The sequence below is a fragment of the Synchiropus splendidus genome, chromosome 14 (genome assembly GCF_027744825.2).
Source record: "Synchiropus splendidus isolate RoL2022-P1 chromosome 14, RoL_Sspl_1.0, whole genome shotgun sequence".
Classification (NCBI taxonomy): Eukaryota; Metazoa; Chordata; class Actinopteri; order Syngnathiformes; family Callionymidae; genus Synchiropus; species Synchiropus splendidus.
In genome coordinates, this window is record NC_071347.1 from 5,126,180 (window position 1) to 5,142,475 (window position 16,296).

The 16,296-nt window shown below is 42.5% G+C and overlaps 1 protein-coding gene across 1 annotated transcript in view; it reads right to left on the reverse strand.

Moving 5' to 3' along the window:
- Positions 1 to 3,103: 3,103 nt before the first annotated feature.
- Positions 3,104 to 16,296, reverse strand: part of grm8b (glutamate receptor, metabotropic 8b) — a 172,361-nt gene continuing 159,168 nt past the window's right edge. Inside the window, exons 10-11 of the mRNA XM_053884803.1 lie at positions 6,019 to 6,265; positions 3,104 to 3,720 (exon numbers count right to left, since the gene is read on the reverse strand). Coding sequence (XP_053740778.1) covers positions 3,671 to 3,720; positions 6,019 to 6,265 — 297 coding nt within the window. The 3' untranslated portion in view covers positions 3,104 to 3,670. The remainder of the gene's footprint in view (positions 3,721 to 6,018; positions 6,266 to 16,296) is intronic.

The window sequence follows — 16,296 nt, forward strand, 5'->3', positions numbered from 1 at the left end:
ATGTCGCCACTTTCCAACAAGCAATGCATGAATAACACAGCAATTTGCAAAATCTCCCGTTTCGTTGGATACTGTTTGCACTTTTCAGTTTGCTTTGTCGGTGGCGTTTCTCATCAAGTTTCTGTGATTTGCATGCGTTCTTGCAGATGGAAACCGTGACTGGACTGCGTTGTCATTTAGCAAAGTAAAAAAGGACACTTCAAAAGGTGACCGGCAAGCGTGTTTCTATGTGTGTTTATTTGCTCAGGTGTTGGTAACCTCCCACAAAAATGCTTAGAAATATTGCCACTGGGGCATCAAACTGCCCAAAATGTACATTGAAGTGATAACTTCTTACCTGTCCTGATGAAACCCACCTCCTTTTACATACCACTGGCCTTCCTGGCGACATTCCCTCCATCCACCACCCCTTTATCTGAGGTTTTTCTTACTGTACATGATGTTTTCATGTCATCTATCTGTGTGCTCCTCCTTTCACTCTTGTATGTAAACCTGTGTTCTTCGCTCTTCAGGACTTCCATCTCCATCCTCTCAGCTAAATCTACCACCACCCCTCAGCATTTCTGTCCTTGACTCCATGGCTGCCCAAGACTTCCTCATCTCCTCTCTTCCCTTCACCTACATGGCTATTGGAATCTGCTCTCCCCCAGGGCAACACTCTTTATCACCTCATCTAGGTTGTTCCAGAACGCCTCCCTCTCCTCCTGCTGACATCCTACCTGTGGGGCGTAGCTGCTGACTACATTCATCATGACCCAGTCTACATCTAGCTTCACACTCATGATCCTGTCTGACTCCCTCTTCACCTCCACAACACACACACTTTCCATCTACACCAGGAGTCAGACCTTGACCCTCAAGGGGCCCTGGGTGGTGCAGGTATTTGCTCCAACGAGTCAAGCACTAAACCAATCGGGTTTGTAATAGAGACTCTATGCACCTCTGATGGTTCAGAACAAAAAAAAAAAAAGTTTTTCTTTTTATTCTCACCATTACTGTTGCAGTTGTTATTGTTGTGGCTGGATCTGTTTGTTTGGATTTAGAAAAGTTCCAGTGATGATTCACTCCTCAATCACTCCTTCTGGTCCACATCTGTTCCTATGGCTGCGGTTAAAAAAAGCAATGCTGAAAAATGTGACATTGAATCACTGAAGCAAGTCAACTTTCATGTGTATAGTGACAAATATTTTCTCTGACAATCATCATGAGAGCTTAAAAAAAAAAAAAAAACCTGTCAGACACCAACAGAGGTTTGGGCCTAGCTGGGCATCATCCTCCTTTAGGGAAAAAGGGGCTTGTTCTTGAGTGCAGTTGTTCACTGTGTAAGCTCCTGGCTTCTCGCTGACTCCAGCTCCTGCTTTGCGTGTTCTCCTTCTGTCTCCTCCTCTTCTCGCCATTTCAGCCATAAGTAACCCAATTTCTATTGCCTCGTCGCCTAACAACACCAAAGGCTGTTATTGGTAAGCCAGGCGTTGACTGATCCAGTTCTTTTTCTGACCTGTGAGCTTGGATACGGTTCTGCATTTGGAGGAATTGCTCTGTCTCTTTTTATGGTTTAGCATGTGGCTGGAAGCTACTGCGCAAAATTAATGAAAGCTGACTTAGCAGAGTAGGAAAATAGAAGTTTTGCTCAGATGAAACTCACGCCATGCTGGTTCTGAGACACGATTTAGTTTCTCATACTGAAGTCAAGCCTTCACCAGAGTGTTTGTTCTTCAACAGCAATGTACCATTAACCATTAGGTTTTCAGCAATTACAGCAACAGTTGCTTCTCTTCCGGGCCAGACCAAGACACCCAGCTTTGCCTCCCCACTTGCATCAACGAGTCTTGGCTGCCTTTCCTTTGTTTGGACCACAGCAGACTGGGAACTCCCCACAAAAGCCGCAGCTTTGGCACCAATGAATCGACTCTCACAACAGTAGGCAGCTGAGCATGTTGTCATGGCTCATCAGTGTATATTGTATTCTTAGGCCATGTATCCACATGGATGTTTTTTTTTTAAACGCGTGCATATTGTTTTCAGGAAAGTTGCGGTTGACATGAACCCGCATAAATAAGCTGTCAAGCGCCATCATGCAGTAAAAACGCTGACCTCAGCGCACCCCTGCCCCCCTGCCCCACCATATAGTAGAGCGGTTTCCAAAAGCCTTTGCATTTATGTAAAAATGACTCCCTCTGGAACAGCTAATGATTTCATATTCACTTTTAAATACGAGAAATTATGAATACTGAGACTAGATACTGTGTGTCGAGTCATTCAGTCCCTTGCATTACCGATAATTGCTGTTTTTTTTTTTTTCCTGACCACTAAGTGGTAGAGGAAAGCTTTTTAAGTGATTTCCAAGGACTTCTTGCCATCGTCTTAAACCTTCCCATGCCACTATAGCATATGCAAATGCTCCTTGATCCGTCCTCCCAGCCTAATGTGCCGCGACAATCTACTTCCGCTCATGATTCTAAAACTATTTTCTTCATTGTAAATCATGTTAATAACTCTGTCTCCGGTCGTCTCTGATGTAGCATCCGTTAAGGACAACACGTTGTAACCCGCATATATAAGGCTGTTTTTCATTCATGAGCAGAAGCGTCAAGTTCAAAAACAATGAACTAACATATGTAACTATCATTAATTTTTTTTTTTTTAACTACACACACACACAGACACTAAATTGGCATCCAATCTGAGAACATTGTTTAAAAATATGGCTCTCAAAGTATTATTTCCCGGTCGGGGAGAAAGTGCAGGCGTTAGACAAAATAATGGACAACACCTTTTTAGCTTTAAGGTGTTTCCAGGTGTTGTTTGTGACTCTTTTAACTATTGTAAACTATTTTACAGCCAGTGAACAAACTTTCAAAAAATTAAAATGTTTGTGTCCCACATTCTGAAAGGGTTGCTTTTGATCTGTGTTCCATTTAAGTCTACATGAGCTCTTCCTTCATTCTATTATGGACATTTTCATTTCCCCGATGTGTCTGGCATGATGGTGCACAGCAGCCATTTTCTTTCATTTTTAGAAATTTTGGAATGACAGATGAGCAGCTTTTACTTTTTCTTTTGCCTTTTCCAAGGCACAATAGTGTGTAGTCAAAGGCTCAGACACTGACTTGTGAAACATTCCTTTATTATAAATAGATCATTTGTATAAAAAAAAAAAGAAACGGGGCATGCTTCATTTCAAACATGGCATTGAGACACTTTCACAACCAAAAGCTACGGTTCATTTAGCCGAGAAACAGCAACAGACTCATCTCATAATGCAGGTCGAAGGACGGACGACATGAGACGAAGAAGAATCAGAAATTTTCACAACCACAAGTTTTTTTCTTTTTTTTCTGAAGTACGATTAGATAACGACAAATAAGGTTGGTCCCCACAATTCATTTGTTTGTTTATTTATTTTTATCTCTTTTAGAAGCCTTTTATTTTCTTTCTTTCATTTTTTTTTGTTTCAGGTTCCCCAGCATCTGTGGAGCCACCCCATCGGCCGCTTCCTTGCAGGCTGTAAACATAAAAACAACAAGGATGTTGGATCAGTTCGTCAAACGCCCTTTTACTCCTCGAAGCCTTTCTTCAGTTTTAACGGTGCCAGCTTTGAACTCCGGAGGAATCTGCCAGTTAAATGTCCCAGTTTCTGCACGACTCTTTCTTCCGAGAGGTTGCTTCTTCAGATGGCATGGTTGGTGTAGCTGACATAGGTGGTCTTGGTTTGTGGAACTGTGAAGAAAAACACAGCCAATTTTCACTCATTCAAAGAAAGCAAAGACTTTCAGAGAGAAACATTTCACTGACTAATGCCCTCTATATACAAGATGATGACCTTAAAAGTTGTATGATTTTAAACACATAACAGAGTATAAATCTGAATATTCCATTATTACTGAGGCATTCTTTGATTATGCAACACATTTCATGAACTTTTAAGTGTAGCAAAAAGTGTGTCGGGACAAATGAAATGTGAAAATAAAACACAAAGCTTGAAAGTGGTCGTAAGAGATGTGTCATCTGAAAGCAACAGAATCACAATGGCAGGACGGCCTTCACCAGCTCAAGCGCAACCTCAACAGGACTAAAGCCTGAGGGAGACAACTGAACAAAAGGTTCACTCTTCTCTCCCCCTTCAATTGAACCTGTCAAGAACTTTTTTTTTTTGTTACAACGTACTGGGCTCTTTGGACGACTGGCATTCTTATTTTCACATCATAAAAGTTGTTGATCAGGACATTAACAATTCAAGAAAGTGCTCCCTGTGTTGATAATTATCCTGTGATAGTACATATAAACAACTTATTTAAAACAGCACTGGAGATGAAAATGCTAATTTGTTGAGGGGTGCCAGCGGGAGAAGGTTTTGGGTTCACAGAAAATAATTACAGCTTCTCTGCACTGAAAAATAAACAAAAAAAAATCATATCAGAGATGAAAGTTTGATGATGTAATGGTCGTAGTTTGAAGTGTCTTCCCCGGTCTCTTCTTCACTCAACCATGTCTAACGTGGGGAAAGCGACAGTGACGCAGGAGCTGCCGCTGTCAGATAAAACATACACAACTTGACTCAGCGCTTCTTTAATGAATAAACAAGGAGAATTCTGCTGACGGAGACAGTTTGACTCCATCAGACGTCTCCGACTCAAATCCTGTTCTATCCTCATTAATGCAAAGAGGCCTCATATCCTTGTGGAATCTCAACAGTGGATATGAAGAAAGGAAGTCAAGTGTTTCTAGTGAAACCGACCATCAACTTTTGTTCCAAGGATTCATTAGTGCTGTTCACAAGTCGACCTTGGCGTGTTCGCTACTGATCATAAGATTGTAAGTGTTGACTGAAGCTCAAAGAGGCAGCTGGTCTGCAACTTCGGAATTCATCTTTAAAATCCAATCCAGAATGATGCGATTGAGGATAGTGGCCCATTTTGTGTGCAGTGATCGGGAGATTTTTCAACCTCAAACATCAAGTGTTTGATGGCTGCTTGCAAGGCGAATGCACGGCTGCTTAATGCCATGAATGGTCCTTGGGTCTGCGTGTCATCCAAATTCGCTGCGGTATAAATGGGCTCCTTCTCAGGATTATTTGAGTCTGAGGAGCCCAGAATGTGGACGGGTGGATGCCCTGCATGCTGCGACATGATGTTTTATAATTCTACCGACGGCACGCAGCACCTTGGGAGTCAGTGTTTAATATACATTTTCTGCTCCATTTATTTCTTTCATTGGCCACTTGATTTAATTGGTCACATGTAGCAATGTCCCGAGTACTGACATTTGAGTAATAGCCAATTCTGTGTACTGATACAAGTAATAAATACTACCTTAAATTCTGATATTTTTTTCGGCACATGCTCCCTGAACAAACACAACACATTTCACCTTTACCTTCTCAACTTTAGCTTGGACAATATCTACATATGCTGATCCTGGTACTGCATACTGGTTTATGTACGGTTACGGGACCACACGCGGTAGTTGAAGCACCATAATGGAAGGAAGTAGCAGCGCCATGAAGTAACCCTGGGTTAGCGCGAGGCAGCACAGGATGTACTACGATCAGGAAAAACATCCTCCAGTATCTGCTCCGTAAGATATAGAAGTGGAGCAGAGGCGCATCTGGGAGTAGCTACCTGATACCATACATGCCTGCGACCACCCTCACCTGCGTGAGAGTTGACAGCCCCATATAAACCCACCGGATAAAGCAAGGGAACACTGTAGTTGGTTATAGGTGCTGTCATGAGCTAATATTTGAGTAAGAGTACAGCGAAATAGGTCAGTATCGGAGCAAGTACCGATGTTTATATCAGGAGAACTCTAGTCACATGATATGGATTTGGTGCACAGACGTTGGCAGTGTGGCATCAAATTTATTGTCAAAAGGGACACAGCCTTCCCAAGGACTCAGCTGTCTCCAGTTACTTCCCTAGTCTCCTCTACAAAGAAAACCTTGAGGTTCAACCTTGTGTGAAGAGCAAGCTCTGCCACTGCCAGTTGCATTAATATTTAAAGGTAGAACCCTCTCACCAGTGGCCTCAACGCCCTCGCACAGCTCTGTTTTCACCTCTCCGTTGGGCCGCTCAGCCGCCAGCTGGGAGAGCTTGCTGGTCATCGTGGCTGCTGTGACGATGGCCTTGAAGCTGCGCTTGCGCTTGGGGACATTCTGCTCGGGATGGAAGATGATGATGTAGACCTTCGGCATGTACAGCATCCCAAGGGACACGGAGGCGCTGAGACTCAGGGAGACGGTCAATGTAGCCGTCTGGATGTACATCTGAGGAAGGAAAAGAGAGAAGAGAAGAAGACAGAGAGTCTGTTAATCATGGACCACCAGCACATCCTTCACTGATAAGACTTTATAGCCGCCATCGATCTCAAGATCTTTTCATATACAGGTACTTTAACAGGATCCTGCTCTCCATCACAAGTTACCGGCATGAAGAGTTCATTAGGTTACGCTGACTTCTGCTCATGATCATGAATAAAGAGTCATTTTGAATGATAAATACTCGTGTTTGAACATCATCCAGTGGTCTCCATTGCTCCCTCTTGGCTCTAGAAATAGTTGAGGAGGGATATATAACCACCTGATCAAGACAACAAAAAACCAACAATATTCTTTTCTTTTAGACCTTCAAACCAAATGCAGTTTTATGACATGACTTAGACCAGTGGGGAGAACTCAGCCATTCGTTTACTGCGACATATTTTTGATATTGAAATTGAAAAATACAACTACATCGTAGGCGTCTCAATTGGACTTCAATAAAAGTCTTTCCACAAGTGTGTCTTTCCTTGCAGCTAATGTTGCATCTGGTGACTTAAAAGTGTTGGCAACAATGCCGCCAGTGTTCTTTTTCCTAAATGTAAATGACAAGCGCAGAAATGTCAGCTTAAATACCAGAGCCAACATGGCATTTGATGATCAGCGGTCCAATATGAAAAAAAAAAAGCAATAAGGTTTCAGGTCAAGAATGGCCATGTTGGCACAGAGCTGTTTTTTCCAGTTGTGTTGCCAACCTCCAATATAACTAAAGGTGATCATCCAGCTGGACCTGGCATGGTTCCAATCTCGGCGTGCCCTTGTGGTCCTACCATCCACATTGCACAAGCATATCTGACCAGTCAAGCAACGGACCGTGTCCCCACTGACAAGATGAGCCCGGGTAAGGCTGGCTGATCCAATGCCAAGAGCCAGTAAAAAGTGCAGCTGTCTCACTTAGAATTGGCAAACCCCCAACCCATTAAAACTCCTTCCATCACAACCTTCAATGGCCCAAAGTCCCACACAGAAGGTGCAAATGAGTCTCACTTAATAATAATAGAGATAAAAATAGTAACAAAGCAATATTCCTCTGTGAGAATATCCAATTTTTTCCATGATATAAATCCCCCCCATATATATATATATCATTTTTTTCTTGTTTTTTGGGGGGGGAAATGAGTGCTGGTTTCAGTATATACTATATTCATCTCTGTCACACTTGGTGCTCAAGTGTGCAAGCTACGAAGTACTCCTCTAGCTAGGTACTATGTCGTCTTCCAAATGTCTGGATGTCACTCCCAGCAGACTTCATTTTGCGTTTCAGCAATCTTTCCATTCATGGCACTCGCAAATTCAGCTTTACCTAGTCATTTTCAGCTTTAAATTGTGTACCTTGAGACTGCAGGCTTGTACGCCTCAGGCTGTATTCAGAAAGAGGATTTGAAGAAGCAGTGACACAGGAGCCCACAAAGCTCAGCCGAAAATAAGTTCAGTTGGTGTGTGTTAAATAATTTTGCTCAGCACCACCTTGTGTTTGACCTCTTAACTCCACCTCCATGCCAGAAGGCATTTTTATACTTCTCTAAAGCTGTGAAAAGGCAGTGGGCTAGCAATAGACTTTGGTGGTTTTCCATGAGTGTCCATCTGGTAGGAGACAGATAGCATGATAAGAGTCTCGCACTGGCTTATAGAAAAAAATCTCATGGACTTTTTCAGTCTGAGTTAACATACAAGTCTATGGGGAGAGATATCCAGAGCTGTGTCCACTCCATTGCTAACAAGGTGCTGGAAGATGAGATTTAAGTGCTCATCTGATCAGGACTACTGTTGAATAGTCAATGTTACATCAGAAAAAAGAAAGGAGATCCAGCGTCAGAGGCGAGACATTTTAGCGTGTTACACCATTTATCTCTTCTTGCTTCAATGCCGAGGCCTGTTGACTGGAACACGGACATACATTTCTCCTCCTGCTTTAATTTCAAAGCACATCCAAAGGACATAAAAGATGTCACTATGCGGTTAAGTGTCGATCATAAAACAGCTTTGGTGTCATTGATAGAAACGCTCACCTTTTTTTTTTTTAACAAGCTGAATGATTTGCTGGTCTGAAATCAGCAGGAATCTTTCCATCAATCCTCATTACCGCAGCAGATGGTTGACTGTGCGCTTCATTTACTGGATCTGGTGACTCGGGCTTGTGGCCCACGAATTTGTCTTCTTTGGGAGAAACTTTGGCAGGGACTCAGCCAAGCTTTAAAAGTTTCATTCTCAAGGTAACTGCTCGAAGAGTCAGATTGGTTTCCTTGCGGGCTCCCGCTTTATCACACGCTGTCATGATTTAAAAAATGACAAGTTGCTGAACAGTCCAGTCAGACTGGGGCAGGGGTTCAACTAGTCCTTGGACTTTCATCGAACAAATTTGTCTCTGCTTGTAATCTTGAGTTTCTTTCTTTCTTTTTATTCCCAAGGCACAGCCACTGATGCTAACAGTGGCCAACATCCTTCCCCATTAAAATCATTAGAACACAGTTCACGACACAGTACTTCAACTCAAATCTGATTAAGTATATCTCTACTATACTCATATGACATAGTTTATGATTTCTTTTTAACCCCACCATTACAGTTGAATGATGACCGATTGACTCTCCCCCGAAAAACAGGGAACATAAACTTGAAGATCTACTGCGTCAAATTTGCTGTCACATTCAAACTGTAGTAGCAGTCGATGTTGTGCAAAGAATCTAAAGATTTAAAGGCTTTTAGAAAGGGTCAAATAGAAATACAAACTTAACTAACTCAAACTTAACTACTAAAGTAAAGAGCTGTCAATAGATTCTCTGTCACTGAGGTTATGCTCAAGAATATTCTTGTCAGCATCTCTTTTGTTGTGTTGTTGTTGTAAACAAATGTTTGCATGAGGAAAGAATTATTGTGGTGATAACATCGTCCTCTAAGTTACATTTAGAACAGATACAAAATGTGAGATGGATTTGGCATTAATCACAAGTTAACTCAGATTAAAAAATGTAATCTATTGCTAATCCTAATTGTCTTTCTCTAAAAGGGGACGTTGCACAAGCACATTTCTATGTGTCCCGCCCATGTGTCCACACGCAACGCTGAAGGCTGCCTTTGCCGTGAATATATGACGCAAAAGTATAATAATTATAATTCATAAATTCACAAAACAACATTAGTCAGCAAAACCGTAAAAAAAAAACAAAAAGCATTATACACAGAAACATATTGTATAATCACTGTTTGGGGAAATAAGGCAGAAAGGATAAGAACTGTTCTTCACTCTGCTCCGATTCAATCTCTCTAAAATGCATGACGAAATGACTGTCATGGTGTATGTAACGTACCCGATGAGATGCAAGTGATATGAATGAGAATGGAAACTGATGTCAATGGCAGACAGGAGATAAACTTCATATTCACTTTTAACAACAAACAAAAGTGCATGAGCTGTTCCTGAAATTTAGAAAAGAGTTCTTATATGTTGAACCACCTGACTACCTGTTATATACCCAGCAATGGTGACCGTCACCCTGAATCTTAGGATCGAAGGTTCGAAGGCTGTTTATCTGTTTGCTGCATGAATCCAGACACTCACTATTAAGCAGGGAAATTGTCTAACATATGTTGTTTTCAATTTCCTGCAGGAGGCGCTGGCTTTAATATTCACTGGATAAACATGTGTAAACTGGATAAACCCAAGATGCAGAGGAGCGAAGTAAACAAAACAAAATACAATATGACACCACTGAGACCGCGTGTTATGAATTAAAGTATTTACATAGTAAATCATCAGCACCGCTTGGGTGAAGCTGCGAGTAAGGCAGATATTCTCTGTAAGCCGACTCATTTTCAATCATTTAAGCAGTCATTATCTGAAGCAGAAGCCGGGTCGCCGTGCTACTTCGTCTCAGCCGCAATTCAGCTGATCAGCTCCATCGAGACAACCGTGAAACATCATTAGGCTCGGAGTATTTATGAGCCAGAAACTTGCTATCGATTCTCAGGGAGATTGTCTTCACTTCGGCGTGCTGCAAATGTTACTTTGAATCTTTGCTGACAGAAAGAGGAAGACGCTTGTTGGTTTTCAATTTCAAGAAGGATTCCCGGGTCAGGAGTCTTATGGCTTATGTGGTCTGATTCACAACTCCAAGTTGTTGGAACACGACAAACATGTCTTCTGAGATCAGTGGTAAACAGATCTTTCTGTCTTAATCGATGAACTAATACGCATGTAACAAGAGTTCTGGTGTGGAACAAGGCAAGCCGAGGTAATTCCAGAGCGGAGAATCTTTAATGAGGGAGCTTCTTCAACCACTTTAGATCACAGGCTGCAACCTTTATTCACTCTATAATTCAGAAAGACACGGAAATATAGAGCCTCAGCTTCAGCTTCATTTACCTCTTACCTTCTTTGAAAGTGTTGGCAAAGTGGCTACTATTTTAATTAAGATCTATTCAGAAAGGTTCATTGGCTTGAATTATCACTCTCTCTGTTTTTTTAACAGTAGTACTGCTGTACATAAAGGAATGGCTTGGGAACAGTCCCAACAAACTTGGAAGTTAGTCTCATAAATACCTGGAAAATACTGCTAAACTTGAAACTGTGATTTGTTGCCATATTGCCCACCAGCTTCTTTGGATGGCACGTGAATTCGTATGACTACAGCAACCCATTCCCGCTCCAATGGCGGAATATATTGAGGTTGGGAAACTGAACTTTCTTTTGACGCCAAAGCTGCCTTCAGCAGTGGAGGAAGCAGGAGGCGCGGGTACGCTTTCGGAGGCTCTCTTTACTGAATTACATTGGATGCCAGTTGCAAGTTCTAACCCCTTGTGTGGCTCTCCACATTACTGACGCAGAAGTCACAGTTTGGGAGGCTGTCAATGGCAATTGACTCGTGGAAGGCACACCATCCCATGCCTCACCTAACCCCAAACTCATTTTTCCAGCCTTTCATGTGCACCCCCGGAGTGCATCCACCCCAGGAGGAAGAAAACACAACACATGAAGACACGATTGTCGCTCTCCAGTGGCGTGCAATGGGATTTCATATCGTGGCAAGAGTGCAGCATCAGCATAAATTTGTACCCCTCGGTTTGCTCAGTCTGCAGCAGTTAACACACAGCAGCAAACCACAGTGGTGGTGGTTACGTGCTGACATGAAAGCCTTCTGCGATCACGCAACACTGTGCTGTTTTGCAGCCTGTTTCTGCTGTAAAGGGGTAAAGTGTGGTGTTGGTGTTGAGCAGCCTCCGCCTTGACTACTGTCACTGACACTGTAGTTCCACTACCATAGAGTCTTGAAGTCAACACGCAAAAAAAAAACGCCCCTCTCCTGGGGTCGCCTCGCTCCCTCCCTGTGTATCGCTCCCCACTATTTGAGAAGCACTGATAAATGGTGAGACTCAGTGCCTCTTCAGTGTTCTCCATCTTCGCCTTTGAGTTCCTCAACGTGGCTGCTTCAACTGTTGACATCAGTGACTGGTGTAAAATAAGACTTTTTTTCAACTAAGAAGATCAATTCCCTTGACAAATGAAAGAATGAGCTCCAGGGAGCTCCAGGGAAATAAATCTCACAGTCCAAAAAGTTAGCTTCTTCTGAATTTGTCAGTGGGGTTTGTGGTTGTAATGAGTTATGCTCAAGCACAAGAGGCAAAAAGACAGTCACATTTCAGGGAAAAGCACGAAAGATGCCGTCTTAGTTGTGTACTCTTTCAAGTGATTAGTCTTACTCCAATGTGTCGCTGAAGACAAACAATCCAAAATGTGGGTATATGAGATGAATATTCTTATTACTTGATACTATCGACTGGCCTGTATTGTTAAATGAGGAGCAGATGCATCTCCTGTGGCTCAGCTAGTCAGGAAATCACAAAAGTACTGTGATGGATCTGCAAACATTAGCGGCTGCAACGATTTATATTGGAGCGCTTTTTCTGAAAACATCCCAACATCTCGAGCAGCTAAAACAGCTTCCTATTCTCTTTCAATTGCACAGATCTAATCCAGCCAGGAAAGACTTTCTGGTCGTGAAGTCTTAATACTAAACTTTTTTTTTCTCTGTTCTTTCACGCTCTTACTGTCCAAAGTATCTCTATGTCTAACTTCATTTCATCGCCCAGGGTGTACGTGAACATATTCTACAGAGCATAGGAATCCGTTATTTAAATTTCAGCAAAAACATGCCTTGAATTTGGCCTCAGTCCACTGATAAAAAAATTCCCTCAGCATCTCATTAGGATAAGTGAAGTTCAGCTCTCACATTCTGATTCCAAAACTAGGCAGCCATGTCGCTGCCGATGGGGCTTTTATGTTTGTCTGTTCCTCGGTTTTCCACAAACATTTCAACTTCGTAACACTCAGATGACAGATTTGAAGCATCAACATTTTAAGGACGTACTCAGGTGAAAGTATTTAGGAGAGCGCCAACATAAAACAAACAAATAATGTAAGAAATAAACCAAAACAAATTTTAACAACTTTCTTTCCTAGGTTGCTAAGCCCAGCCTAATACTCACACAGCTTTAGTACTTGGAAACCTGCTGAGAAAATGGAGTCAATCTAGGTTGTCTGGTTCCTGCGTGTCTGGATGGTGGAGTCTAAACTATAACCTTGCAAGGTGAACATCCATTTGTACTCTGTGTGTGTCTGCATGTGCCTGCCTCCGCGTTGCTACACCACAGTAATTTAATTTAGGACTGGTTGATGTGAAGTTTCAGTCTCTGCAGTGGATGATGTCCAGCTAAATTAAATCTGTGCATATATCAGGAGTTAACAGACGTCAAATCCATCCACCTTGAAATGACAAACTCTTCCATCGTGCTATGAAGATGGACTATTCTTCAGTATTTCTAGTAATTTTCTGTTCTTCAGGTCCACTCCACGACATCATAACTGAAGTCACCAGATAGACTCAAGGGGAGAACAAATCAAATTCACAAGTCGGTCTGATCCTGGCAGTCAGCATGCAAACAATGGGATGCGGCGAATGAACGTTCTTGCGAAGCGATATTTATCAAGAGCTGAGGTTTACGTTTTTATCAGGGACAACATAGCGTGTGTCCTAGTTTGTGTGTTTGCTGCTGGACATAAAGGCTGCGTGACGCTGTGTTGTCAGCCAGAGACGCACCTGCTCGGCTTCACTGGCACTGGAAGAGCTCATTGCACGCATCTTACCACATGTAAACCGTTAATAAATGTGCCCTTTGGACTAGTTTGTTGAGCGATGTTGAAGCATCGACCCTGCAGTATCACTGTACAGTGCCATAAATATTACAAGCCTATCCTTCTTGCCAACATTGTTGCCTGCTCTGTTTGTGGGCCTTTGTTTACGCTACTGTTGTCGCTGCCGATGAAAGTTGTTGTTCCAAAACCCCACCAGAAACAACAAAGGGGAAACATCAATTTAGGTCAGTGAGAGCAATCCAAGCCCGCTCAACCAAAAAAACAGTCTGACATCATTCAGGCGGCACTAAGCTCGACATCAGCCATTACATCACACCTGAGCACAGGCTACTGAAGTGCACCGCTGTTGATCGGGGAAATTCCATCACGTGTCCCCCCTAACAGCCCTCAAATGGTTTTGCGAAGGATGTTTGGCAATCCCCAGTGGAGTGCCAGTCAGCCACTAGCATTAACAAGGCGCAGAGCTCAGGAGACAGATGGCGAGTTTCCTCCCTTAGATCCCAAAACAATGACGGTGACAAGCAAGACAGCTATTCCGGCGTCACATCAAGGAATCATTATGGAAATATATGACAGACAACAAACCATGAAGTCATTAGTGGGCCCTGGAGAACAAAAACATTGGAGTGATCTATGTCTTCGAGAAAGACAGAAAACATGTATTAAAGAAGAGTTTGAAGGTCAAAACTGGATGACAGAGTGAAGTCTATTAAGAACGTGACTTGGCTCAATGACAGCAGTGAAGGCGGAAACCACGTGAGAACTGTCTATAAGGAGACGGGGGGGATGGCTGCCAGAGTCCCTATCAAAGGTTCCTGGGTCGACATCAGACAGTTCTCATCCCTGGGAAGATTTAGTGCTGCACCGCCATTGATTTTTGTTTCCCTCAAGTTTTTTTTTTCCTCTGTTTTAAATTAGATTTTTGCTTGTGCAGTTCAGCTCCAATACTTTATTTTATCGCAGCTGTTTCTGCCGGCGGCATTGCTGCTTTGCTGTTGTCTGTGCTGTGATTCAACAGCGCTCCACCTGAGGAGGGATTCTAATTAGTGCGCTCACACAGGTACAACCAGGCTTCCTGCCAACTGTCCAATCGACCACAAACAGCCCGACCTCTTAAGACCTCTGCTTGCTCATGACGCGCTCGTAGTTCCGCAGGACACAGTCCCGATAGTGAGACCTTATCCCTTCCTCTGAGCAGCTGGCTCCATCCTGACTGCAGCAGCAATCTCCTCCTGCCCTCAGCCAGCACGACCCCATTAGGTGCGCTCTCCGAAAAGACACCGCGAGACAGTGGACAGCTTTACTTTGGTAGTCCTCTTCTGCACTCGTCTGGAGGTGGACAATCAAGATCACTATCATAGATTAACTCCTTGAGTCCTTGAGTTTGCTTCTTAATTTAAAAAAGATGTGCAAAAGATATATTTTTTTTAAGCCAGAAGCCATATTAAAAATGTTCAGCATCCCACTTTCGATGCAGCCCTTTGCATGACCAGGAAATGCCTTTTCAACGCAGTCAACAATGAACTTTAAACTGTGAGTCTTCTTGAGAGCCATTTAACGTTTTCCTTAAAATGTGGAGGGTGAAACATTTGCTCCAGCTACAGTGGGAGAGAACGAATTCTCCACAAACACCACATTTTCTTTACTCCGCCTCCTTAAACGTGACCATCTTGACCAAACCTGACCGTGGTCATATGAAGAAGCCCCTGTCTTATCAAACTCTCAAGCTGCCTGTGGTTTGTTGGGTGCACATTGTTGGCCTCAAGAACACAGCCACTGAACTCATCCACTTTTTTATGTTTTTATTTGGGGAGGGATTCCATTAAAAAAAAATAGAGAATTTGTGATGAATTAATCTCAATTAATCGCAGTTTAATGGTACAAGAAGTTTGCCACAAGAAGCCACATTTATCAATTTGAATGAATTTGGTATATTACTGAATCAAATGATAGACCCTTACATACATTTAAACAACAAAATATTGTTGATTTTGCATCGGTTTGACAATAAATCACACTATAATACTTTATTCAAACTAAAGCTCTTTTAATGTCTTGAAAATATTTGTATTAGAATTTCAATTTTATAAGAATTTCAAGTATATTCAGAGTAGTGGAAACCCTGGCCATTGTGTCGTGAAAAACATCCCTGAACAAAAGCAAACAGATGCTTTTGTTTGCTTTTGTTCAGGGATTCCTCCATGTTTGTTGTTGTTGTTATCATCCTAGCTGCCACGTGCCTTGTGCATCAGTGTGATCAGTGGACCAGGAACTCCTGCACTGACAAAGGTTCCCTGTTGTCTGCAGAGCAAACTGTTCAACTAAGTAGAGGGAGTCTAAATGGCAATCAAAACACAACCAAAACTAGAATCTGCTACTTTTCCCCTGAATAACACATCTTAGAATTTACAGTGAACATTTCCAGGTTTTGCAAACAAGGGGGCTCAGAGATTAACAGTGTTAAAACAAAGTGACCTTGTTGCATTGCCAACGTTGGTATTGCTGTTCACCATTATATTCACTAGGTGTGCGATACCTCTCTGAGTGACTTTGGCTTCTATCCGTGACGATGCGCAGAAAGTCAGCTTGACATTTAAGTGCATTATACTCAAACGGAGACTAATTTGGTTACTTGTATCCTTTGATGTAATTCTCCTGCTCGTTCCCACCTGCCTCTGGCCAGGACAGATAAAGCTTGAAGCCAGGTCGACCATTAAATGAAAAAGCTTAACCTTTGCTGTGGACTTCACTGTGTCTCCGCCGAAAAGATCTACTGACGGTGCACTCATTCAGACGAATCAGTATTCAGATGTGGAACCATTTGGTGCCA